The sequence below is a fragment of the Amblyomma maculatum genome, chromosome 1 (genome assembly GCF_055883805.1).
Source record: "Amblyomma maculatum isolate TAMU_Amacu chromosome 1, ASM5588380v1, whole genome shotgun sequence".
NCBI lineage: Eukaryota > Metazoa > Arthropoda > Arachnida > Ixodida > Ixodidae > Amblyomma > Amblyomma maculatum.
The window spans coordinates 408,262,487-408,286,743 of NC_139344.1; the positions used below are offsets into that span (position 1 = coordinate 408,262,487).

The window sequence follows — 24,257 nt, forward strand, 5'->3', positions numbered from 1 at the left end:
CGACGTAAAGAAAGAGAACAAGAAAAAGAACTTCGTAGCGCACTTGAACACATGCTTAGCATGGAGAGCGTTAAGCCTGGCTTGTTCGCCCAAGATATTAAAGAGATAAAAACCAAACTTGAGGTGATGGACGAAGAGAAGTATCGCGGTGCGGTGATAAGAGCACGCAGCGAAAAATTGTGGCTCGGAGAGACGCCCACGAAAAGGGCGCTTAGTGACGAAAAAAGGTACACAGTGTCAAAAGAGATAAAAGAAATCTGCTATCAGAACGTAGTTACCTCGGAAAAAAAAAACGATTGAACGGGCGTTTGTAGAATTTTACAGCGAATTGTTTAGTCTGAAAACACCGGACATTGAACGCTTCAGAAAAGACTTTCTGTCGCTGATGCCAAGAGTAGAAGACGAAGTGGCGCAGACACTTGAAGCAAGTATTACTTCCGAGGAAATTGAGGCCGCTATCGGGGAATTAAATTCCAATAAGTCACCCGGACCAGATTGTCTTGGTGCTGCCATATACAAGGCCTTTCCAACTGAAATGGCTGTTTTACTGGAAAGAGTTATTAGTGAATGCTACGAAAAGAACGTAGCTCCTCCGTCTTTTCGAATGTCACACATTGTACTAATCCCGAAAACAGATGACCATGTTAAGCTTCAGTCTGTAGCGTCTTACCGTCCTATAAGTCTAACGAATGTTGACTATAAAATTTACATGAAAGTATTAGGGCAACGACAGTAACGTGTAATTACTTCTCTTGTAGGCCCACATCAGACATGCGGTATAAAAGGAAGGACCATTTTTACTAACATACACGCAGCAAGGAGTGTACTCGAATGTTGTGACGCGATGCATGACCACGTAGCCATGATGCAATTAGACCTCCACAAAGCATTTGATAAATTGGTACATGAAATTTTGTTCTCTGTTTTAGAGTATGTCAATGCTGCTTCCGTGATTACAAAGGGCGTGAAAATGGTTTACGAGTGCTGTTCAGCGAGACTGGTCGTGAATAAGCATTTAACTGATCGTATACCTGTTCAGTCGTCAGTAAGGCAGGGCTGTCCTCTGTCTCCCCTTTTGTTTGCGCTTTATCTGGAGCCTTTCTGTCTAAGATTGCTTACAAGGCCAAACATACGCGGTTATAGATTTTTTCAAAGTGAAGTTCGGGTTTTGGCATACGCGGACGATATTGCGGTTTTTCGTACTGACCATGAGAGTGTGCAAGAAGTTGTAAAAGAAGCCACTGCTTTTTGCACTGCAAGTGGAAGTGAAATTAGTTGGGCAAAGTGTTTAGGATTTTGGCACGGAAACTGGCAATACGCGCCTGAACTGTTCTCCAGTATGCAATGGACAACAACGCCAGGCAATTACCTTGGTGTGCCACTAAAGCATTACCGTGAAAGCAAGGAATGTTGGGCCGGTGAAGTTGAGCAAGTGAAAACCCAAACAAACAAATCGGGAGGACATAACTTTTCTATGTTCGCAAGAGCTACCGTTTGCAATATGTTCCTAGTTGCAAAAATTTTTTACATGCTGCAAGTGTTATCTATGTCAAGAATCTCTGTTCAAAAACTGCATAGGGCATTTGCCACGTTTGTGTGGGCTTCAACATGGGAGCGTACCAGTCGATGCAATCTTTTTCATACGTTGCATAACGGTGTACTCGGCTTGTCACATTTATACTTAAAGCAGATTGTAACAAGGTTCTTTTTTTTTTTGCGCGAACAAAGCGATGTTTTTCTTAGAACGGTAATCCAAGTGCGATTGCGTGATTCACTGCCGGAATATGTAGTTTCGACTATGTCTACAGGGCCAATGGCTCTAAGTGCTTTTCTTCGCGAAGTTGTCGCGTCCTTCCAAATAGTGAAGGCGAGATTTTCAAATGAGTATATGTGTACTGTTACGCGAAAACGGCTGTACAAAGATTTATTGGAACCCTTTTTACCTGTGCCTCTTTATCGCGCTGTATATGCTTTGGGTCCGGAGCGGGACGTGTTGAAGAGAGTGAAAAGAATGCCCATCAGATCGTCCGCTAAATCTTTCTTTTTTCAATTGCATACCGGCACTCTTCCGGTGAAGCCATGGCTGGAAAGCAAAGGCCTTTTCGTGTCTTGGTCTGCTGACTGTTTAATTTGCAAAAAGCTGGAAACCATAGAGCATATTTTCCTTGATTGTCACGATGCGGTCTTTTTTTTGTGGGACGTGCTACAGCGCACTATTAAAAGGGACTTACCAATAACGCCGTTTGGCATACGCTACCTTCCATGCGCCCAGCCAGGAGAAGTGTCCAGTGAGTTATTAATGGTCTTGTGTATGCACAGCATATGGAGAACGCGGATGGATGTTCGCCATGAGCATGTTGTCGTACACCCAGCCCATCAGTATTTTGTTGAAAGTGTGATGTACACGCGTGATGTTTTCGGAGGGCAATCTGAACCCCCGGAATGGCTGCCAGTCTTGGACAAGCTCATGTCACCTTATCCATTCTATCACAAGAAACCTGTAAGAAAGTGACTTGTGTTTTTAATTCCATGCGACCTTTCATCGTTCTTTGTAGTTGCCAAGTCGGTAATAAAAAAAAAAAAAGAGAGGTTAAGGCGATGGACTGCTAATCCATTGGGCTTTGCCCGCGTGGGTTCGAATCCCATCCTCGTCGGAGAAAGTTTTCTATTTTATTCAATGCCCTTGTGGAAATGTAGGGGCTGCCATCAGCTGCTGCACTACTCATCCGGACGAGCTGGCCGAGAGGTTAAGGCGATGGACTGCTAATCCATTGGGCTCTGCCCGCGTGGGCTCGAATCCCATCCTCGTCGGAGAAAGTTATCTATTTTATTCAATGCCCTTGTGGAAATGTAGGGGCTGCCATCGGCTGCTGCACTGCTCATCCGGACGAGGTGGCCGAGAGGTTAAGGCGATGGACTGCTAATCCATTGGGCTCTGCCCGCGTGGGTTCGAATCCCATCCTCGTCGGAGGAAGTTTTCTATTTTATTCAATGTCCTTGTGGAAATGTAGGGGCTGTCATCGGCTGCTGCACTGCTTATCCGGACGAGGTGGCCGAGAGGTTAAGGCGATGGACTGCTAATCCATTGGGCTCTGCCCGCGTGGGTTCGAATCCCATCCTCGTCGGAGGAAGTTTTCTATTTTATTCAATGCCCTTGTGGAAATGTAGGGGCTGCCATCAGCTGCTGCACTGCTCATCCGGACGAGGTGGCCGAGAGGTTAAGGCGATGGACTGCTAATCCATTGGGCTCTCTGCCCGCGTGGGTTCGAAGCTCATCCTCGTCGGAGAAAGTTTTCGATTTTATTCAATGCCCTTGTGGAAATGTAGGGGCTGCCATCAGCTGCTGCACTGCTCATCCGGACGAGGTGGCCGAGAGGTTAAGGCGATGGACTGCTAATCCATTGGGCTCTGCCCGCGTGGGTTCGAATCCCATCCTCGTCGGAGGAAGTTTTCTATTTTATTCATTGTCCTTGTGGAAATGTAGGGGCTGCCATCAGCTGCTGCACTGCTCATCCGGACGAGGTGGCCGAGAGGTTAAGGCGATGGACTGCTAATCCATTAGGCTCTGCCCGCGTGGGTTCAAATCCCATCCTCGTCGGAGAAAGTTATCTATTTTATTCAATGCCCTTGTGGAAATGTAGGGGCTGCCATCGGCTGCTGCACTGCTCATCCGGACGAGGTGGCCGAGAGGTTAAGGCGATGGACTGCTAATCCATTGGGCTCTGCCCGCGTGGGTTCGAATCCCATCCTCGTCGGAGGAAGTTCTCTATTTTATTCAATGTCCTTGTGGAAATGTAGGGGCTGTCATCGGCTGCTGCACTGCTTATCCGGACGAGGTGGCCTACTGGCGTGTTCGGACGCAGGATCATGGGCTCCACCGGAGCAGCGATAGCGGCCCAGGCTGGCCGCGGTAACAGGTCCGATGTAAGTGAAGATAGTGAATATCAGATTGTTTTGCCACAGCTGCCCACAGGACGTGTTGCTTTAAACACGGTTTTTTTGCATGGTGACGTTCGAGCTAGGCCCTACCGCGTAGAAGATTTTCGGGATGCACTCGCCGAGACCGACGCGCTCGCCGAGGTTGTAGCCTTGGGGGCGTATCAAGTTAATCACGTGTGGGCTGTCACCTTCAAGACTGCTGAAGCCACGAAGCGTATTGTGACTTTGAAAGAGCTGAAAGTAAAGGGACGACGGTGTGTTATTATCGACCCTCAAGACCAGCAAGTCCGACTCAGACTACGTTGGATGATACACGGTGTCGCAGACGAGGACATTCGCACGGCTTTCGCCGCATTCGGGAAGGTGACGGAGGTCACTCGAGAACGGTGGCGCGTCCAGGGCGTCAGCGAGAAAGGCTCGACAACGAGGTCAGTACTTCTCAAGTTGAAGGCCGGGATGAAGGCAGACGACCTGCCCCATCAAATAAGGGTAGCAGGTGAGCTGGCCCTCGTCGTCGTTCCCGGAAGGCCTATGCAGTGCCTACGTTGCCATGGTTGTGGCCATGTACGACGCGAGTGCAAAGTACCGCGTTGTTCTCGCTGCCGACGCTTTGGACACACGGAAGTTGATTGTGTCCGCACCTACGCTGCGGCAACAGTGCCCGCTCTGAGAGAGGAGACGCCTGAAGATGTAATGGATGTTGTCGAGGCCGAGGAAGCAGCAAAGGGAAGCGAAGACGCTGGAACCTCTGCGGCATCCGTCAATGTGGAAGCACCGAACATCACCGGCAAAGAGGCGGGTGATGACACAGGAAAACAAGAGTCGGCAGCCTGGGTGCCAGTGGCGTCTGCGAACGCGAACGCACCCCTTCAAGACGCAGGTTCCTTGGAGCCTGCGACGAAGGTGACCATTGCTACGGGAAACGGCGGTCGGTCAGCGAGCGCGGGCAGCGCACCTAAACGCCCCCATACAAAGGCAGGAGACGGGAGCGAACAGCAGACCCTTAAGAACGACGATGAGCCGCCTATGAAAGCGACCCTGAACAGGAGACCTCCTTTCAAGCAACGGCCCAACATCGCGGCGGACAGGAGGGCCGAGGAAAAGCCACCCTCGCAGCAAGTCGAGCCCGTAAATGATGATGGAGGTGGGCATGCTGGAAACGTCTAGCGCCATGCTAGACGTGAAAGGTAAGCGTCATGCTCCCGGCCTCCTTCTAATGCATGATTATGGCGATGGACCAGAGTCTGAACGTTGCAACGCTCAACGTACGAGGGTTGGCTGGTAGAAGGAAGCAAAGCCAAGTACTTCGCCTTTTAACAGAGCAAAACATAGACGTGCTAGCAGTACAAGAAACTAAAGTGGAGGGAGAGGAGGAGACAGGGAGCATGGCGCAGCGTTTCACGTCGCGGTACGAAGTGGCTGTTAGTCACGCAGTGGGCACGTCGGCTGGGTGCCTTCTTCTTGTCAAACGGTTGCCAGGACTTATAGTGCAGGCCGTGATTTCGTCTACGTGCGGAAGGTTGATTGTTTGTGACCTGGTTTTGCATAGCAGTGAATGGCGCATTCTCTGCGTTTATGCACCAAATGCAGCTGAAGACAGGCTCATTTTCTTTAAAAACATCGAACGATACCTAGATTCAACAAGGCAGCTGATAATTATGGGTGACTTCAACTGTGTTTTAAGCGCCCGAGACAAAACCTCTAACCGCCCCTTTAAAGATGCAAGCACCGATTGTTTGTTGCAGATGATTGCAGAGTTTTCATTAGAGGATATTGCTGAGTGCTTGGAAGGAGCACGCAGCGTGCAGTACACCCATTTTCAGAGTTCTAGTCATGCTCGACTTGACCGAATTTATGTATCGTTGGATGTGATAACGAAGTGTAAAAATTATTCTGTTATCCCAATGCCATTCTCCGATCATTGTCTGGTAAAATGCACTATAGGAGCTAGAAGCCCAAGCAAAAGTTTTGTGTGGGACCTTTGGAAGCTGAATTCCAAACTTTTAGAAGACGATAACTTAATCGAAATAATTGTACAGAAGCTAAATGAAATAAATAAACGACCTAACAGCAGCATTGGGGAGCAATAGGAACTGTGCAAGCAAGAAATTAAAATGAAAGCGATAGAAAGAGCCAGCTGTATTCGCCATAACGAAAAGCGAGAAGAAGCAGGCCTAAGACCAACATTAAAGAAGTTAATAGCGCAGGAGTGTAAGGAGCCGGGGGTTTACAAAGAGGATATCAGAAAGATAAAGAAGAAAATAGAATTACTAGACGAGGACCGATATCGAGGCGCGCTCGTTCGCGCCAGGGCCGAAAGATGGGTCGCCGGCGAGACGCCCACTAAGCGCGCTCTGGGTCTTGAAAAAGCACAGGCTCATCGAAATGACATAACTGAAGTAGAATGGAATGGAAGCCTCGTGACAGATAAGAACGACATAGCACGTGCCTTCTTCGACTATTATCAGGAGCTGTTTGCTTTTCGGGACATGAAGTTGGAGACGTTTAAGCAGGTGTTTCTTCCCTCCTTGCCACGACTGGATGCCACCACAAGAGAAAAGTTAGAGCAGCCGATTTCTGAGGACGAGGTTGAAAGCGCCATTGATAATCTGAACCCAGGAAAGTCGCCTGGGCCGGATGGTTTGAGCGCAGCCTTTTATAAAGTATTCAAGCTAGATCTGTCCCCATTGTTAGCTGCAGTATTTAACGATGCCTATGAACTTGGTGCACTCCCTCCTTCGTTCGCATCCTCACATACAGTGTTAATTCCTAAGTCAAACCAAACAGAGAAACTAAAATTTGTGACGTCATACAGGCCTATTTCTTTAACAAATGTGGATTACAAAATACTGATGAAAGTTCTGGCAACCAGACTACAGACAGTAATAAAACATATCGTTGGTTCCCACCAGACGTGTGGTATAAAGGGCCGGTCTATTATAACAAATATTCATAAGGCGAGGTGCGTGCTGGAATGTTGTGACGTTGCTTGCGCGAGGGTCGCGCTTCTTCAGCTCGACCTAGAAAAGGCGTTTGACTGTGTTCCACATGATGCATTGTTTGCAATATTGGATTATATCAATGTCGGTTCTATTATCAGAGAGGGCGTAGCCCTGGCGTACCGAAACTGCACAACGCGATTGAATGTTAATAAAGTATTAGGGGAACCCATAAATGTGCGGCGTTCGGTACGTCAGGGTTGTCCCCTCAGCCCTCTTCTATTCTGCATTTATATCGAAACTTTATGCCTGTCGATTATGCAAAATCCATCTGTTCAGGGCTTTCAACTGTACAAGTCTGAGGTCAAACTTTTGGCGTACGCTGATGATGTGGCAGTGTTTTGTGCGAACAAAGAAAGTATTTGCGCCGCAGTTGAAGTTGTGAAAGATTTTAGTGCGACCACAGGAAGTCCAGTAAACTGGGGAAAGTGTCTTGGCTTCTGGCACGGGGCGTGGACATCAACGCCTGACTTTTTTGCCAACGTTACATGGGTTACAACACCCGTGAAGTATTTGGGTGTACCTCTAGAATTCTATGAAGACAGCAAGCCATTTTGGCGAGCCCAAGTTCAGGAAATACGGGAGAAGGCTGACAAGTGGAAAGGAGTGCCGCTGTCTATCTTTGCACGAGCCACTGTGTGTAATCTATTTTTTGTTGCCAAGGTGTGGTACGTCATGCAAGCACTTCATAGTTCTAGGTTGAGTGTTCAAAAGCTACACCGAATCTTTGCTGTGTTTGTATGGGCATCAAGCTGGGAAAGATGTAGTCGGGATAACCTGTTCCGGCCAATTAAAGACGGAGGTCTCGGGCTTGCTCACTTATTTGTGCGCCAGCTTGTAAACAGATTTATTTTCTTTCGCGACGTTACCGACCCCTTTTTGCGCACTGTGTGCCAAGTGAGGCTCGCGCGGGCGTTGCCCAATTTCGTTGTTGCTACGGAAAGCATGCCAGGACGTCTTTCTAGTTTTTTCAAAGAGATTGTCAGCAGTGTTCGAATTCTGTCAGCTCGCTTCTCGACAGAATACTTAAGTTCAGTGAAAAAGAAGAACCTGTATAAAGCTGTTTGTGACGACTTCTTCCCTGTTCCTGTGTACAGAGCCTTGTATAGCGGCCGTCTAGGTCAAGACGTACTGAAGCGGGTCAAAAGAATGCCAGTTTCTCCTGGGGTAAAGACGTTTTTCTTTAAGTTACATACAGGAACATTATCGGTACAAACTTTTTTTGAAAGCAAGGGCTTTTATCTGCCATGGGGTTCACTTTGCTTAATATGTAAACAGCCAGAGACAATAGACCATGTATTTCTGCACTGTTGGGAGGGCGTCTATTTTTGGGACGTGCTGCAACGAACTGTTAAAAAAGAATTACCATAAGACTCATACGGGATTAGATTCCTGCCAACTGAAAATAATGATGGGATTCCACTTGATACGGTTATGCTAATAGGCCTGCACAGTCTATGGCGGTCCAGAATGGCGGGTTTTCACTGTGACCCTGACGCCCGCCCTGCAAGGCTCTACTTCCGCGAGAGTATACACGCATTGGTTGAAATGCACAAATTGAAGACCACTGTGCCAGACTGGATTTTAAGAGTCGAACCACTATGCGAGCTGAAGGAAATTTAACTTGACAAAGGCAACTCGTATGAGCCTGCCGGCTTCTGTATTAAGTGTCATGCTTGTGGTAACCGCTCTGCTGTGAGCATTTGATTGTAGCGCGTTTTTGTTGGTTTTGTTGTGTGTTGGTGATGACCGGCAATAAAGAAAAAAAAAAAGACGAGGTGGCCGAGAGGTTAAGGCGATGGACTGCTAATCCATTGGGCTCGGCCCGCGTGGGTTCGAATCCCATCCTCGTCAGAGGAAGTTTTCTATTTTATTCAATGCCCTTGTGGAAATGTAGGGGCTGCCATCGGCTGCTGCATTGCTCATCCGGACGAGGTGGCCGAGAGGTAGATTCTACTTCCGGACACCGTAGTGAACGGTCGCAGAATCATGTGCTCCAGCTGAGCGGCAATAGCGGCCCTTTCCAGCCGCGGAAACAGGCTTGAGGACATGGATGATAGCGAATATCAGATTATTCTGCCAAGTTTGCCCACCGGACGCGTTGTTTTTAACACGCTTTTTTTGCACGGCGATGAGCGAGTCAGGCCATACAGGGTCGAGGATTTCCGCGACGCCCTTGTCAACGCTGGTGCGCTCCCCGACGTTGTGGCGTTGGGGGCGTATCAGATCAACCATGTTTGGGCGGTCACGTTAAGCAGCACAGAAGCAATGAAGAAATTGGCGGCTTTCAAGGAACTCGAAGTTAAGGGACGCCGTTGCCTCATTATCGATCCCGAAGACCAACAGGTGAAGCTGCGACTTCACTGAATGTTGCACGGTGTGGCAGACGACGACATCCGGACAGCTTTTGCTGCTTTTTGGAAGGTGACCGAGGTGACCCGGGAGAGGTGGAGAGTTCAAGGCGTCAGGGAGAAGGGGTCCACCACGAGGACTGTGCTCCTGAAATTGAAACCCGGCATTAAGGTCGATGACTTACCTCACCAGCTGCGAGTGGCCGGGGAGCTGGCCCTTGTCGTGGTGCCTGGGCGAGCGATGCAGTGCCTGCACTGCCGCGGTACCGGTCACGTTCGACGAGAATGCAAGGTGCCGCGTTGTCCAAAGTGTAGACGCTACGGTCATGACGAGGCTGCCTGTGTGCTTTCGTACGCTTCGGCCGCGGGACATGGAACTGCGGAAGGGTCGGCGGAGCTCACCATGGACGTGGTCGAGGCGGAGGAGGCGGCGAAGGGTGCCGGAGAGGTGCGAACACAGACACGGGAGATGGATTCGTCGGTGGACTCGGCAGAAAGCGGCAATGCTGCGAGGGATGTGGGGAGAGCGGACTCTGCACCTGAGCTCCCTAGCAATGAGGAAGGCACGTCACTTGAGCCGGCAAACGGTATGGAACAGGATAATGGGGAGGAGCAGTCGGACACCAGCGGTGTTCGTAAGCCAGGCGTCCCAGCCCCAGCCAAGCGATCCCACACACAGTCCGAACCCGAAGGTAACCAGACGTCAGCCCCCAGCGTCGACGAGCCACCAGCAAAAACGAGGCAATCCCGGCGGTCCACGCTACGTCCGCGGCCGAACATTTCATCAGAGAGACGGGCAGCGGATAAAGTGCCCCCGCTGCCGGGTCAGCCGCTCGCACCGGACGGGGATGGATCCAACGACGGCGTCTAGCAACGCGCTAGACGGGAAGGGTAAGCACCATGCTTTCGGTCTTTTCACCCTTGATGAAAATGGCTCCCGAAACCACCTTAAGAGTAGCCACGTTAAATGTCAGGGGATTGGCAGGCAAAAAGAAGCAGAGCCAAGTACACCGGCTCTTAACTGACCACGATATTGACGTGCTTGCCGTGCAAGAAACCAAGGTTGATGGGGAGGAATAGACCGGGAGCATGGTGCGACGTTTCACGGCTAGATTTTACGCCATTGTTAGCCACGCAGTTGGGACATCGGCCGGGTGTGTATTGTTCGTCAAAAAGCTTCCTGGTCTGGTTGTAAAGGGCTACTCCTCATGCTCTTCTGGACGGTGTGTAGTGGCTGATTGTGTATACAGCGGTGTTGAGTGGCGCATTATTTGTGTGTACGCTCCTAACTGTGTGGAGGAAAGAACAATGTTTTTCGAGAATGTTATGCAGCAGTTAAGTACGGAAAGGCAGGTAGTATTGCTGGGCGATTTTAACTGTGTACTGAATGCTCGAGACAAAACCAGCACACGCGGATTCAGAGACAAGAGCACTGAAATGTTATGCCAGTTAACAAGCGAATGGAATATGGAGGATGTGGCTGATTGCTTGGAAGGACCACGTGCTGTTCAGTACACGCACTTCCAAGGTTCTAGCCACGCGCGTCTGGACAGAATTTACGCGTCGCTGGATTTGATGCCTTCATGCAATGAATACCGAGTTGTGGCTATGACATTCACGGATCACTGTTTGGGGCAGTGCTTATTCGGCACCAAAAAACGAAGCAATGCATTTAGCTGGGAGTTATGGAAATTGAACAATAAATTGCTTAAGGATGATGCCTTTAGACGCGTGGTATTGAATGAATTGATTAAAGTGAGGCCAGGGACTTTGCTCGAAATCTGGAAACAGTGGCAGTTGTGCAAGGAACAGATTAAAATTAAAGCCATTGACAGATCTAGTTCCCTGCTGTAAGAGAAGAAAATTACAGAAACCCAGCTGAAGGCTTTGCTCACAAAACTACACGAACAGGAATGTAAGGCACCCGGCAGATGGATAGAGGATATTCGAAAAATAAAAACAGATTAACCTGATAGAAGAAGACAGATACCGAGGAGCATTAGTGCGTGCAAGAGCGGAAAATTGGGCCATGGGCGAGACGCCATCGAAAAGGGCACTGGGAATCAAAAAGGCTCATGCCGAGAAAAACCGCATTGATAAGGTCGAATGGGGCGGCGTGCTATCGTCGGACGACGATCATATCAGGCATGGTTTCTTCCAATATTATCAGGAACTGTTCAGCAAAAATGTGGTCGACATGAAAGCTTTCAAACAAAAGTTTCTCGCAGCTATGCGGCGACTAGACGAGGATAAGAAGGAAAGATTGGAGATGTCAATCACAGAAATCGAGGTAGAATAAGCGATCGATGGTTTAAATATGGGAAAGTCGCCTGGGCCAGACGGCCTAAGTGCGGCTTTTTATAAAGAATTTAAGAACGAAGTAGTTCCAATATTGACAGCGCTCTTCCATGAAGCCTATGCAGTGAATAGATTGCCGCAATCTTTCGGACTATCTCATACTATTATTATTCCCAAGACAAATGACGAGGAAAAGCTGAAGCAAGTCACAGCATATAGGCCAATTGCTTTGACAAACGTAGATTACAAAATATTGATGAAAGTGTTAGCTAGAAGATTGCAGTCAGTTATTACAAATATTGTTGGTCCTCACCAAACGTGTGGTATAAAGGGGAGGTCAATTATGACAAATATACACACGGCAAGATCGGTGCTCTAGTGTAGTGAACTAATGGATAAATGTGTAGCCATCCTCCAACTGGACCTCGAAAAGGCTTTCGACTGTGTAGCCCACGAAATATTGCTGTGTATTCTGGATCACGTGAACCTAGGTTCAGTAATCAGAGAGGGCGTGGCCATGGCGTACCGTGGATGCACTACTAGATTAATCATTAACAAGAGTCTGGGGGCCCCCATTCAGGTGCAACGCTCGGTACGCCAGGGCTGCCCCCTCAGCCCACTTTTGTTTGCCATCTACATATAGACACTATGTGTGAACATTATCCAAAACGAGGCAGTTAAAGGTTTTAAGTTGCAGGCAGCTGAAGTCAAGTTGCTCGCATACGCGGATGACCTAGCGGTCTGTGCTGTGGATCAGCATAGTATACGCGAGGCAGTGCTGTGTGTCGACAGTTTCAGGAAGGCAACCGGAAGCAAAGTGAACTGGTCAAAGTGTCAGGGATTTTGGCATGGCAATTGGCCATCGACCCCAGAGCTTTTTGCAAATGTGCCCTGGGTAACAACCCCCACAAAATACTTAGGAGTTCCATTAAACAGCTACAGGGACAGTGATGCATACTGGAAAGGACAACTGAACGAAATACAGGAAAAAGCAGATAGATGGAAGGGGGCATATTTATCAATTTTTGCAAGAGCGACGGTGTGCAATGTGTTCTTTTTAAGCAAACTCTGGTACGTCATGCAAGTGTTGCACTGTTCCCGGGTAAATGTACAGAAGATACATCGTATTCTAGCTGTGTTTGTTTGGTCATCGAGCTGGGAACGGTGCAAGCGGACGAACTTGTTTCGAAGTGTGAAAGACGGTGGTCTCGGGCTGGGGCATCTATTTCTCCGCCAGCTTGTCAACAGGTTTTTCTTCTTCCGAGAAGTTAGTGACCCTTTCTTAAGAACTGTGTGCCAACGAAGATTGAACCGTGCTTTGCCTGATTTTGTTGTGGGTACCAAGAGTTTACCAGGGAGAATCTTCGGTTATTTTATAGAAGTGGCTGACAGCGTGAAATTTCTTACAGCGCGTTTTTCGACAGAATTCTTAAGTGAAGTGAAGCGGAAAAAGCTATACGGTGATCTGTGTGATGTTGTTTTTCCAGTGCCTGTGTACAGAGCCATGTACAATGGAGGCAACGGTGGGGACGTTTTGAAAAGAGTTAAAAGAATGCAAGTGCAGCCAGGAATAAAAACTTTCTTCTTCAAATTACATACAGAAACACTACCAGTTAAAAGTTCTTAGAGGGGAAAGGTTTATTTTTACCATGGGGTACGCATTGCCTAATATGCAAAGCGCCCGAAACAATTGAACATGTATTTCTTCACTGTTGGGAGGGGGTGTATCTTTGGGATGTTTTACAAAGAACCATTAAAAAAGAGTTTCCGCTTCATCCGTACGGCATCAGATTTTTGGCCATTCAAAATGAGGATGGTTTCCCGTTGGATCAAGTAATGCTCTGGGGCCTCCATAGTATATGGCGCTCCAGGATGGCGGGTTATTACTGCGACCCAGACGCGCGACCGGCCCGCATGTACTGTAAGGAGAATGTGCACAGATTCGTGCAAGTGGTGAGATCACAATCATGTAACCCCGATTGGCTACCCAGGAGGGAAAATTTGAGCCTGCTCAAAAAATTTTAAACAAGACAAGGCCTGTCATGCAGCTCTGGCAGGTTGCTGGTGTCCAGATTGAATGGTTTTTTTTTCTTTTTTTTTTTTTTTGTGCGTGTGTGTGCAGTCTTTGTCAAAGTATGGCAATAAAAAAAAAAAAAAAAAAAAAAAAGTGGCCGAGAGGTTAAGGTGATGGACTGCTAATCCATTGGGCTCTGCCCGCGTGGGTTCGAATCTCATCCTCGTAGGAGGAAGTTTTCTATTTTATTCAATGCCCTTGTGGAAATGTAGGGCTGCCATCGGCTGCTGCACTGCTTATCCGGACGAGGTGGCGGAGAGGTTAAGGCGATGGACTGCTAATCCATTGGGCTCTGCCCGCGTGGGTTCGAATCCCATCCTCGTCGGAGGAAGTTTTCTATTTTATTCAATGCCCTTGTGGAAATGTAGGGGCTGCCGTCGGCTGCTGCACTGCTTATCCGGACGAGGTGGCCGAGACATTCTACCTCCGGCTACCGTTCGGTGCGGACGCAGGATCATGGGCTCCACCGGAGCCGCTGGCTGCGGAAACAGGTCCGACCCAAGTACTGATAGCGAGTATCAGATCGTTTTGCCTCAGCTGCCTACAGGACGTGTTGCGTTAAACACGCTTTTTTTACACGGAGATGTTAAAGCTAGACCCTTCCGAGTCGAGGATTTCCGCGATGCGCTCCCCGAGGTTGTCGCCTTGGGGGCGTATCAGGTAAATCACGTATGGGCTGTCACTTTCAAGACCGCTGAAGCCACAAAGCGCATTTGTGCTTTGAAAGAGCTTAACGTTAAGGGGCGACGATGCATTATTTTCGACCCTCAAGACCAGCAAGTCCGCCTCCGACTTCACTGGATGCTCCACGGTGTCGCTGACGAAGATATTCGGACGGCTTTCGCCCCATTCGGCAACGTAACCGAAGTCACCCGTGAACGGTGGCGCGTCTCGGGTGTAAGCGAAAAAGGCTCCACAACACGGTCCGTACTCCTGAAGTTGAAGACAGGGATGAAACTGGACGACCTTCCCCATCAACTGAGGGTAGCAGGCGAGTTGGCCCTCGTCGTAGTGCCCGGAAGGCCTGTGCAATGTCTACGTTGCCACGGCTCCGGACACGTGCGACGCGAGTGTAAAGTGCCGCGTTGCTCTCGCTGCCGGCGCTTCGGACACGCGGAAGTGGAGTGTGTGCGCACGTACGCGGCGGCAACGGTACCAGCTATGAGAGAGGAGACGCCCGAGGACGTGATGGACGTTGCCGAGGCTGAAGAAGCAGCGAAGGGAACCCGAGACAACACGGGAGGTTCCGCAGTGCCAGATAATGGGGCGACATCGCATGGCACGGATAAAGAGGTGTGCGTGGACACCAACACTCAAGAGCCAGCGTCGGCTGTATCGGAGTTGTCCTTGAAAGAGGACGTGTTCAGTCAAGGCGCCGCACAACAAGGACCAGCAATGAGTGTGAGTGCTACCACGGAAGTCGGAGCTCGGCCAACGGGCACCGCTTGTGCGCCAAAGCGTCCGCATGCCGAGGCCGGCAACTGTGCTGACAAAGGGAACCCGAGCAACAACGAGGAGCCACCAGCGAAAGCGACACAGAGCCGACGACCACCGTTCAGGCCCAAACCTAATACCTCGGCAGACAGGAAAACCGCTGAAAAGCCTTCCCCGCAGCAAGTCGGGCCCACCACAAGTGATGGCGGTGGGACCTCTGGCACTGTCTAGCGGCACGCTAGACGTGAAAGGTAAGCGCCTTGCTCCCGGTGTCCTCCTTATGCATGAATATGGCGATGAAACAGGCCCTGAGCGTAGCAACGCTTAACGTCCGTGGGTTGGCAGGGAGACGAAAACAAATCCAAGTACAGCGCCTTTTGACAGAGCTAGACATAGACTTGCCTGCGGTTCAAGAAACCAAAGTGGAAGGGGAGGAGGCGACTGGGAGCATGGTGCAGTGTTTCACGTCAAGGTATGATGTGGCTGTTAGTCACGCGGTGGGTTCATCGGCTGGGTGCCTTCTGCTTGTTAAGCGGTTGCCAGGACTGACAGTGCAGGCCATGACCTCATCCGCATGTGGAAGGCTCATTGTCTGCGACGTCGTTTTTCACAATAGCGAATGGCGCGTTCTGTGTGTGTATGCACCCAATACTGTTGAAGAAAGGTTCAACTTCTTCACAAGCATGCAACGATATTTGAGTTCAGAGAGAAAACTCGTGGTGATGGGGGATTTTAACTGCGTGTTAAGCTCTAGAGATAAGACCTCAAACCGTGCCTACAAAGACGCAAGCACTGACTGTTTGTCCCAGATGATTGGTGAATTTTCGCTGGAAGACGTTGCGGAGTGTTTGGATGGTGCGCGCAGTGTGCCTTACATTCATTTCCAGGGATCCAGTCATGCGCGACTCGATCGGATTTATGTATCGTTGGATGCGATACCAAACTGTCAAAATTATGCCGTTATCGCGATTTCGTTTTCGTTCGATCACTGTCTTGTGAAGTGCAGTATTGGACCTAGAAATCAAAGCAAACTTTTTCTCTGGGAACTCTGGAAGTTAAATTCTAAACTCTTAGATGACCAGATTTTACGTGATACTGTATTAGAGAAGATAAAAGAAATAGAGAAGCGACCTAACAGTAACATTGGGGAGCAGTGGGAGCTATTTAAACAAGAAATAAAGATGAAAGCGATAGAAAGAGGTAGTTGCATTCGTCATAATGAAAAGCGAGAAGAGGCAGGACTAAGGTCAACACTAAACATGTTAGTTGCTCAGGAAAGCAAACAGCCGGGGGTGTATAAAGATGACATCAAAAATATTAAAAAGAAAATAGAGTTAATGGATGAGGAACGATATCGTGGAGCGATCGTTCGTGCAAGGTTTGAAACATTGACAGCTGGCGAGGCCCCCACTAAGCGGGCCCTCAGTCTCGAAAAAGCACACGCTCGTCGAAACGAAATACTAGAAATAGAATGGAACGGCAGCCGTATGACGGATAAGGATGACATAGCACGTGCGTTCTATGATTACTATCAGCAGCTATTCGCAATAAGGGACATTGAGTTGGAGAAGTTTAAGGGGGTGTTTGTTTCTTCATTACCCCGACTGGACAACTGCACAAAAGAAAGACTAGAGCAGGTAATTTACGAGCAAGAAGTAGCACGAGCAATAGAAAACCTAAACCCAGGGAAGTCGCCTGGGTCTGACGGTTTGAGTGCAGCTTTCTATAAAGCATTTAAGGAAGAGCTATCCCCGCTGTTGGCAGAAGTTTTTAACGGTTTCCACCTTAAAGTGTTGCCGCCTTCGTTTGCCACGTCACACACTGTGTTAATACCTAAAACTAATGAAACGGAGAAATTAAGATTTGTGACATCATACAGGCCTATATCACTAACAAATGTTGATTACAAAATTCTAATGAAAGTTCTTGCGGCCAGGCTGCAGACAGTAATTCAAGAGATAGTCGGCACCCATCAGACTTGTGGCATCAAAGGACGGTCCATAACTACTAATATACATAAGGCGAGGTGCGTGCTGGAGTGCTGCGACGCTGTTTGCGCTAGGGTCGCGGTTCTCCAGCTCGACTTGGAAAAGGCTTTTGATTGTGTTTCTCATGATGCTTTGTTTTCTATTTTGGACTATATCAACGTGGGTTCTGTTATCAGAGAGGGCGTGGCCCTGGCGTACCGAAACTGCACCACGAGATTGATTGTCAACAAGGAACTGGGCGATCCAATAAATGTGCAACGCTCGGTGCGCCAGGGCTGCCCCCTCAGCCCTCTTCTGTTCTGTATTTATGTAGAAACTTTGTGCTTGTCTATTATAGGAAGCGAATTTGTCCAGGGCTTCCAACTGCATATGTGCGAGGTGAAACTCTTGGCGTACGCAGATGACGTAGCAGTTTTCTGCTTGGACAAAGAAAGTGTACTCAAGGCTGTTGAGATAGTGAAAGAATTCAGTGCGATCTCAGGAAGCCCAGTAAACTGGGGAAAGTGCTTAGGGTTCTGGCATGGGGAGTGGTCATCGACGCCCAATGTTTTTGCCAACGTAACCTGGGTCACAACACCTGTGAAGTATTTGGGCGTACCTTTGGAATGCTATGAAGACAGTGATTCATTCTGGCATGCCCAAGCTCAAGAAATAAGCGAGAAGGTCGACAAGTGGAAAGGGGCGCCGCTATCTATCTTCGCACGAGCCACTGCGTGCAATCTGTTTTTTGTGGCAAAGTTGTGGTATGTCATGCAGGTACTTCATTGTTCCAGGTTAAATGTACAAAAGCTTCATCGAGTTTTTTTCAGTTTTTATTTGGGCATCCAAATGGGAAAGGTGTAGCCGAGATAACTTGTTTCGCCGGGTTCGAGAAGGTGGACTTGGGCTTGCTCATCTATTTGTACGCCAACTGGTTAATCGTTTTATTTTCCTCCGTGACGTCTCAGACCCTTTCTTACGTACTGCGTGCCAAGTAAGGCTCGTGCGGGCAGTGCCCAATTTTGTTGTCTCTACGAGAAGTATTCCAGGGCGAATTTCCCAGTTTTTTCAAGAAATAGTTAGCAGTGTCCGAATTTTAACTGCTCGTTTTTCGGTAGAATACTTGAGTACAGTCAAAAAGAAGAAACTGTACAATGATATTTGTGACAACCTTTTTCTTCTTCCTATGTACAGAGCCTTGTACAGCGAGAGTCTAGGTCAAGACGTATTAAAACGCGTGAAAAGAATGCCAGTTTCACCGGGGGTAAAGACGTTTTTCTTTATGCTACATACAGGTACATTACCGGTGAAAACATTTTTCGAAGACAAGGGTTTTTATCTGCCTTGGGGTTCACAATGCCTAATATGTAAACAACCAGAGACAATAGACCATGTTTTTCTGCGCTGCTTGGAGGGGGTTTATTTTTGGGACGTATTACAAAGCACACTTAAAAAAGAATTACCTTTAGATCCACACGGAATCAGGTTCCAGCCGACAGATAATGAAGATGATGTATCCCTAGACACCGTAATGTTGCTAGGATTACACAGTCTCTGGCGGTCCCGAATGGCGGGCTTCCACGTTGACCCTGAAGCTCGCCCTGCAAGGCTCTACTTTCGCGAGTGTATGTACACCTGTGTTGAAATGCACAAAGCGATGAGTGCAGTCCCAGCATGGGTGGTGAAAGTTGAACCATTGGTAGAGTTGAAAGAATTTTAACTCGACAACGTCAACCCCAATATGGTCAACGGCTTTTTTACCTGTGTCATATTTATGTGAACATCACGAGCTGGAGTGTACAGTTCAATTTGTGTGTCAACCTTGGTTATGTGTATGACAGCCGGCAATAAAAAAAAAAGAAAAAAGACGAGGTGGCCGAGAGGTTAAGGCGATGGACTGCTAATCCATTGGGCTCTGCCCGGGTGGGTTAGAATCCCATCCTCGTCGGAGGAAGTTTTCTATTTTATTCAATGCCCGTGTGGAAATGTAGGGGCTGCCATCGGCTGCTGCACTGCTTATCCGGACGAGGTGGCCGAGAGGTTAAGGCGATGGACTGCTAATCCATTGGGCTCTGCCCGGGTGGGTTAGAATCCCATCCTCGTCGGAGGAAGTTTTCTATTTTATTCAATGCCCTTGTGGAAATGTAGGGGCTGCCATCGGCTGCTGCACTGTTTATCCGGACGAGGTGGCCGAGAGGTTAAGGCAATGGACTGCTAATCCATTGGGCTCTGCCCGCGTGGGTTCGAATCCCATCCTCGTCGGAGAAAGTATTCTATTTTATTCAATGCCCTTGTAGAAATGTAGGGACTGCCATCGGCTGCTGCACTGCTTATCCGGACAAGGTGGCCCAGAGGTTAAGGCGATGGACTGCTAATTCATTGGGCTCTGCCCGCGTGGGTTCGAATCCCATCCTCGTCGGAGGAAGTTTTCTATTTTATTCAATGCCCTTGTGGAAATGTAGGGGCTGCCATCAGCTGCTGCACTGCTTATCCAGACGAGGTGGCCGAGAGGTTAAGGCGATGGACTGCTAATCCATTGGGCTCTGCCCGCGTGGGTTCGAATCCCATCCTCGTCGGAGAAAGTATTCTATTTTATTCAATGCCCTTGTGGAAATGTAGGGACTGCCACCGGCTGCTGCACTGCTTATCCGGACGAGGTGGCCGAGAGGTTAAGGCGATGGACTGCTAATCCATTGGGCTCTGCCCGCGTGGGTTCGAATCCCATCCTCGTCGGAGAAAGTTTTCTATTTTATTCAATGCCCTTGTGGAAATGTAGGGGCTGCCATCGGCTGCTGCACTGTTTATCCGGACGAGGTGGCCGAGAGGTTAAGGCGATGGACTGCTAATCCATTGGGCTCTGCCTGCGTGGGTTCGAATCCCATCCTCGTCGGAGAAAGTATTCTATTTTATTCAATGCCCTTGTAGAAATGTAGGGACTGCCATCGGCTGCTGCACTGCTTATCCGGACAAGGTGGCCAGAGGTTAAGGCGGTGGACTGCTAATCCATTGGGCTCTGCCCGCGTGGGTTCGAATCCCATCCTCGTCGGAGAAAATTTTCTATTTTATTCGATACCCTTGTGGAAATGTAGGGGCTGCCATCAGCTGCTGCACTGCTTATCCGGACGAGGTGGCCGAGAGGTTAAGGCGATGGACTGCTAATCCATTGGGCTCTGCCCGGGTGGGTTAGAATCCCTTCCTCGTCGGAGGAAGTTTTCTATTTTATTCAATGCCCTTGTGGAAATTTAGGGGCTGCCATCAGCTGCTGCACTGCTTATCCGGACGAGGTGGCCGAGAGGTTAAGGCGATGGACTGCTAATCCACTGGGCTCTGCCCGGGTGGGTTAGAATCCCATCCTCATCGGAGGAAGTTTTCTATTTTATTCAATGCCCTTGTGGAAATGTAGGGGCTGCCATCGGCTGCTGCACTGCTTATCCGGACGAGGTGGCCGAGAGGTTAAGGCGATGGACTGCTAATCCATTGGGCTCTGCCCGGGTGGGTTAGAATCCCATCCTCGTCGGAGGAAGTTTTCTATTTTATTCAATGCCCTTGTGGAAATGTAGGGGCTGCCATCGGCTGCTGCACTGTTTATCCGGACGAGGTGGCCGAGAGGTTAAGGCGATGGACTGCTAATCCATTGGGCTCTGCCTGCGTGGGTTCGAATCCCATCCTCGTCGGAGAAAGTATTCTATTTTATTCAATGCCCTTGTAGAAATGTAGGGACTGCCATCGGCTGCTGCACTGCTTATCCGGACAAGGTGGCCAGAGGTTAAGGCGATGGACTGCTAATCCATTGGGCTCTGCCCGCGTGGGTTCGAATCCCATCCTCGTCGGAGAAAATTTTCTATTTTATTCGATACCCTTGTGGAAATGTAGGGGCTGCCATCAGCTGCTGCACTGCTTATCCGGACGAGGTGGCCGAGAGGTTAAGGCGATGGACTGCTAATCCATTGGGCTCTGCCCGCGTGGGTTCGAATCCCATCCTCGTCGGAGAAAATTTTCTATTTTATTCGATACCCTTGTGGAAATGTAGGGGCTGCCATCAGCTGCTGCACTGCTTATCCGGACGAGGTGGCCGAGAGGTTAAGGCGATGGACTGCTAATCCACTGGGCTCTGCCCGGGTGGGTTAGAATCCCATCCTCGTCGGAGGAAGTTTTCTATTTTATTCAATGCCCTTGTGGAAATGTAGGGGCTGCCATCGGCTGCTGCACTGCTTATCCGGACGAGGTGGCCGAGAGGTTAAGGCGATGGACTGCTAATCCATTGGGCTCTGCCCGCGTGGGTTCTTTTCCCATCCTCGTCAGAGGAAGTTTTCCGTTTTATTCAATGTCCTTGTGTAAATGTAGGGGCTGCCACCGGCTGCTGCACTGCTTATCCAGACGAGGTGGCCGAGAGGTTAAGGCGATGGACTGCTAATCCATTGGGCTGTGCCCGCGTGGGTTCGAATCCCATCCTTGTCGGAGGAAGTTTTATATTTTATTCAATGCCCTTGTGGGAGTCTAGGGGATGTCATCGGCGGCTGCACTGAGTATCCGGACAAGGTGGCCGAGAGGTTGATTCGACTTCCGGCCACCGAGCGTGACGGACGGGCGTATCATGAGCTTCCAAGGAGAGGTTTTAGCGGCCCAGTCAGGCCGCGGTACCAGGGATGAAGTTACTCAGGATTCTGTTGTTCTTTTGCCTCCCCTGCCAACTGGGTACATTGTCGAGAATACTGTTTTCTTGTATGCTGATGTTTCCAGGCGCCCATATCGCGTCGAAGATTTTAGAGCGGCCGCTTTTTCAACGGGTACCGCCCACCGAAGTACTTGCGCTCGGCGCATATCAAATGAATCACATGTGGGCAGTAACTTTCAAAATCTCCGAAGGCGTTGAGAAGCTACTTGAAAAATAGACGTTGACAGTCACGAAGCGTAAATGTTTGATAATCAATCCCAGCCAACAAGATGTGAGAGTGAAGCTACATTGGCTGCTATTTCATGAGCGTGAAGATGGTGTGCGGGAAGCCCTAGCGCCTTATGGATGGGTGGTTGAGATAGGAGTGGACAATGGCGATTTGACGGCTACAGTCAGCGAAACACCATGATTCGTACCGTGGTGCTTAGGATGAAAGCGGGGCTATCCCGTGATGATATCCCTCACCAAATACGAGTAGGGAGTGAACAAGCGCTTGTTGTGGTTCTTGGTCAAGTACCTCGGCGTCTTTGGTGTCGACAACTCGGTTATATTAGATGTGGGTGCCATGCTCCAAAGTGCGATGTGTGCAAATGTTTTGGACACGCGACTGAACGCTGCATCAAAGCTTATGCATTGTGTTGCAACAATTGCAAGTGAAACAACTAACTAACCATAGACGAGGCAGAGGCGGAGGAAAGCATAGCATCTGAGAGAAATGCGGAATGCTCAGCTGGCGACATCAATGCAAGGGCTGAAGAGGCTCCAACAAAGGGAACAGCATCACTTGCGGCGCCGACTGAGAGTAGAAGTACACTAAAGGTGACTGCTGGACCACTTGAAGCCAGATTCCCAGACGTTGCAAAACAAGCCCGACAGGAAGAAACATGAAACACGACGGAGATTCCATGGACGTCGTGGGAGCTAGCGAGAACAGTATCGCAGGGAAAAGACCGCGCGGTGATGTCGAGCTGGAATGAAGAAGCCAAGAGCCTCCTTCAAAAGCACAACACGCCAGAAGAGGAAGACTTTCCGTGACGTCTAACGTTGGGGAGGGTGTAAAGAGGGCGGGTAATCTGCCCACTTAGCACCACCAGCAAGAACCGGCTTTTACCCCTGGACTGCGAAAAGCTACACACCGACAGCACCGTTAACGACACGTCTTGGTGAGATCAGCACACTATTATTCACAACTTTAAAATGGCTCAATAAACAGCAATTTGTTTTGCCACGATTAATGTGCGTGGCCTTGCCTCTAGGCAAAGGCAGTACCAGCTTAACAGACTGTTCGATGAACGAGAGTTGCGAAACCAAGGTGGAAAGTGAAGAAGGCACTGACAGAATGGTGATGTCTTTTTGCTCATTGTTTAATTCATGTGTATCACGTTCAGTTGGTTTGAGTGTGGTTATACACTCTTTATCAGAAAGGCATTGAACGCGGTGGTAATGAAGTGAGCAGTAGTCCTTCTGGTCAGTTTGTGGTCTGTGATATGTCGCTCATGAGTACTGAATGGCGGATAATTAACTTGTATGCTCCGAACCGTAAAAGGGAATGGAAAACTTTATTCGAAGAAATAGGCACCCTTATCAAAGGTAACAAACTTATCGTTTTACTGGGCGGTTTGAACTGTGTGTGTGCCGTGTAGGTTATACTATCGATATGACCAAAGTACTGCCTTTTTGAGTGAACTTGCCATTGAAAACGGGTTGGAAGATGTTTCCATTAGTGTGTGAAATGGAAGCGTGCAGTTCACGCACTTTCAGGGACAGAGGCATACGCTGCGCTCTAAAACAGACATGCCCTTTGATATTACAGCCTGCGATGCGACGACACTCCGCCGTCTATTCTCTTGTGATGTCACACAAGCATTTCAAAATGGTGGTCGCTTTCGGTGGGAGGAGTGTCCCAATTTCGATTTCTAGCACGTTTTTTTTTTAATATGCCCCGCGCGCTGCGCACTAAAACTTTGCGAATGGAATCACAGACTTGTATATTATTCACATCAGTATAAAACGGAAATGCGTCGAACGATCCTTTCATCGCCCCTTTATTGGTTACGCATCAATAAATTTCAGAAACAGAAAGACTTAGACAAACATGTATTGTGCCGGGTATTCGGGCATAAATTTTGCACAGAGGCGTTTCTAGTAAAAATATAACTTACAGCTGAATTCATATTTTATTTTTATTTATTTATTTATTTATTGGATACCTGCATCGCCCGTAGGGCATTACAGCAAGGAGGCTAAAAACGTTAACTATGACTTTACATATCATTTAGTGCATGGTAAAAAGCATCGTTCATCGGCATATACACAATGCTTGATGGCAAACTGTTCCATTCTCGAACAGTTCTAACAAAAAAAGTGTAACGCAAGACGTCACCCCTACAAGAAAATTCCCTGACTTTCAAATCGTGGTCCAGTCGCTTCGATATATAATTTGGCGCCTGGATAAACTTTTCACGGTTGATGCCTGTATTAGAGTAATAAATGTTATGAAAAAAATTTTAATCTAGCATT

The 24,257-nt window shown here is 48.7% G+C and overlaps 1 protein-coding gene, 26 non-coding genes and 1 pseudogene across 27 annotated transcripts; all 28 read left to right on the forward strand.

The window, feature by feature from the left end:
* The first annotated feature begins 2,729 nt into the window (after nucleotides 1-2,729).
* Nucleotides 2,730-2,811, forward strand: TRNAS-GCU (transfer RNA serine (anticodon GCU)). The gene has a single exon. It is a non-coding gene; the product is annotated as a tRNA-Ser (tRNA).
* Nucleotides 2,812-2,886: 75 nt separating this feature from the next.
* TRNAS-GCU (transfer RNA serine (anticodon GCU)) lies at nucleotides 2,887-2,968 on the forward strand. The gene has a single exon. It is a non-coding gene; the product is annotated as a tRNA-Ser (tRNA).
* Nucleotides 2,969-3,043: 75 nt separating this feature from the next.
* TRNAS-GCU (transfer RNA serine (anticodon GCU)) lies at nucleotides 3,044-3,125 on the forward strand. Its single transcript has one exon. It is a non-coding gene; the product is annotated as a tRNA-Ser (tRNA).
* A 75-nt stretch (nucleotides 3,126-3,200) lies between these two features.
* Nucleotides 3,201-3,284, forward strand: TRNAS-GCU (transfer RNA serine (anticodon GCU)). The gene has a single exon. It is a non-coding gene; the product is annotated as a tRNA-Ser (tRNA).
* Nucleotides 3,285-3,359: 75 nt separating this feature from the next.
* TRNAS-GCU (transfer RNA serine (anticodon GCU)) lies at nucleotides 3,360-3,441 on the forward strand. Its single transcript has one exon. It is a non-coding gene; the product is annotated as a tRNA-Ser (tRNA).
* A 75-nt stretch (nucleotides 3,442-3,516) lies between these two features.
* Nucleotides 3,517-3,598, forward strand: TRNAS-GCU (transfer RNA serine (anticodon GCU)). The gene has a single exon. It is a non-coding gene; the product is annotated as a tRNA-Ser (tRNA).
* Nucleotides 3,599-3,673: 75 nt separating this feature from the next.
* TRNAS-GCU (transfer RNA serine (anticodon GCU)) lies at nucleotides 3,674-3,755 on the forward strand. Its single transcript has one exon. It is a non-coding gene; the product is annotated as a tRNA-Ser (tRNA).
* A 96-nt stretch (nucleotides 3,756-3,851) lies between these two features.
* Nucleotides 3,852-5,559, forward strand: LOC146208858 (uncharacterized). Its single transcript, XM_084596347.1, has one exon. The coding sequence runs from the start codon at nucleotides 3,868-3,870 to the stop codon at nucleotides 5,104-5,106; it is 1,239 nt and encodes a 412-aa protein (XP_084452473.1). The 5' UTR covers nucleotides 3,852-3,867; the 3' UTR covers nucleotides 5,107-5,559.
* A 3,151-nt stretch (nucleotides 5,560-8,710) lies between these two features.
* TRNAS-GCU (transfer RNA serine (anticodon GCU)) lies at nucleotides 8,711-8,792 on the forward strand. The gene has a single exon. It is a non-coding gene; the product is annotated as a tRNA-Ser (tRNA).
* A 5,112-nt stretch (nucleotides 8,793-13,904) lies between these two features.
* Nucleotides 13,905-13,986, forward strand: TRNAS-GCU (transfer RNA serine (anticodon GCU)). Its single transcript has one exon. It is a non-coding gene; the product is annotated as a tRNA-Ser (tRNA).
* A 4,942-nt stretch (nucleotides 13,987-18,928) lies between these two features.
* Nucleotides 18,929-19,010, forward strand: TRNAS-GCU (transfer RNA serine (anticodon GCU)). Its single transcript has one exon. It is a non-coding gene; the product is annotated as a tRNA-Ser (tRNA).
* Nucleotides 19,011-19,085: 75 nt separating this feature from the next.
* On the forward strand, nucleotides 19,086-19,167 carry TRNAS-GCU (transfer RNA serine (anticodon GCU)). Its single transcript has one exon. It is a non-coding gene; the product is annotated as a tRNA-Ser (tRNA).
* A 75-nt stretch (nucleotides 19,168-19,242) lies between these two features.
* On the forward strand, nucleotides 19,243-19,324 carry TRNAS-GCU (transfer RNA serine (anticodon GCU)). Its single transcript has one exon. It is a non-coding gene; the product is annotated as a tRNA-Ser (tRNA).
* Nucleotides 19,325-19,399: 75 nt separating this feature from the next.
* Nucleotides 19,400-19,481, forward strand: TRNAS-GCU (transfer RNA serine (anticodon GCU)). Its single transcript has one exon. It is a non-coding gene; the product is annotated as a tRNA-Ser (tRNA).
* A 75-nt stretch (nucleotides 19,482-19,556) lies between these two features.
* Nucleotides 19,557-19,638, forward strand: TRNAS-GCU (transfer RNA serine (anticodon GCU)). The gene has a single exon. It is a non-coding gene; the product is annotated as a tRNA-Ser (tRNA).
* Nucleotides 19,639-19,713: 75 nt separating this feature from the next.
* TRNAS-GCU (transfer RNA serine (anticodon GCU)) lies at nucleotides 19,714-19,795 on the forward strand. Its single transcript has one exon. It is a non-coding gene; the product is annotated as a tRNA-Ser (tRNA).
* Nucleotides 19,796-19,870: 75 nt separating this feature from the next.
* Nucleotides 19,871-19,952, forward strand: TRNAS-GCU (transfer RNA serine (anticodon GCU)). Its single transcript has one exon. It is a non-coding gene; the product is annotated as a tRNA-Ser (tRNA).
* Nucleotides 19,953-20,027: 75 nt separating this feature from the next.
* TRNAS-GCU (transfer RNA serine (anticodon GCU)) lies at nucleotides 20,028-20,108 on the forward strand. Its single transcript has one exon. It is a non-coding gene; the product is annotated as a tRNA-Ser (tRNA).
* Nucleotides 20,109-20,183: 75 nt separating this feature from the next.
* Nucleotides 20,184-20,265, forward strand: TRNAS-GCU (transfer RNA serine (anticodon GCU)). The gene has a single exon. It is a non-coding gene; the product is annotated as a tRNA-Ser (tRNA).
* A 75-nt stretch (nucleotides 20,266-20,340) lies between these two features.
* On the forward strand, nucleotides 20,341-20,422 carry TRNAS-GCU (transfer RNA serine (anticodon GCU)). The gene has a single exon. It is a non-coding gene; the product is annotated as a tRNA-Ser (tRNA).
* A 75-nt stretch (nucleotides 20,423-20,497) lies between these two features.
* On the forward strand, nucleotides 20,498-20,579 carry TRNAS-GCU (transfer RNA serine (anticodon GCU)). Its single transcript has one exon. It is a non-coding gene; the product is annotated as a tRNA-Ser (tRNA).
* A 75-nt stretch (nucleotides 20,580-20,654) lies between these two features.
* Nucleotides 20,655-20,736, forward strand: TRNAS-GCU (transfer RNA serine (anticodon GCU)). The gene has a single exon. It is a non-coding gene; the product is annotated as a tRNA-Ser (tRNA).
* Nucleotides 20,737-20,811: 75 nt separating this feature from the next.
* TRNAS-GCU (transfer RNA serine (anticodon GCU)) lies at nucleotides 20,812-20,892 on the forward strand. The gene has a single exon. It is a non-coding gene; the product is annotated as a tRNA-Ser (tRNA).
* Nucleotides 20,893-20,967: 75 nt separating this feature from the next.
* Nucleotides 20,968-21,049, forward strand: TRNAS-GCU (transfer RNA serine (anticodon GCU)). The gene has a single exon. It is a non-coding gene; the product is annotated as a tRNA-Ser (tRNA).
* Nucleotides 21,050-21,124: 75 nt separating this feature from the next.
* TRNAS-GCU (transfer RNA serine (anticodon GCU)) lies at nucleotides 21,125-21,206 on the forward strand. The gene has a single exon. It is a non-coding gene; the product is annotated as a tRNA-Ser (tRNA).
* A 75-nt stretch (nucleotides 21,207-21,281) lies between these two features.
* TRNAS-GCU (transfer RNA serine (anticodon GCU)) lies at nucleotides 21,282-21,363 on the forward strand. Its single transcript has one exon. It is a non-coding gene; the product is annotated as a tRNA-Ser (tRNA).
* Nucleotides 21,364-21,438: 75 nt separating this feature from the next.
* TRNAS-GCU (transfer RNA serine (anticodon GCU)) lies at nucleotides 21,439-21,520 on the forward strand. Its single transcript has one exon. It is a non-coding gene; the product is annotated as a tRNA-Ser (tRNA).
* Nucleotides 21,521-21,656: 136 nt separating this feature from the next.
* LOC146208878 (uncharacterized) lies at nucleotides 21,657-22,625 on the forward strand (annotated as a pseudogene).
* Nucleotides 22,626-24,257: the final 1,632 nt, after the last annotated feature.

What these genes read in the sequence shown, in the direction of transcription:
- LOC146208858 (XM_084596347.1), top strand. Translation starts at nt 3,868, where the DNA reads ATGGGCTCCACCGGAGCAGCGATAGCGGCCCAGGCTGGCCGCGGTAAC.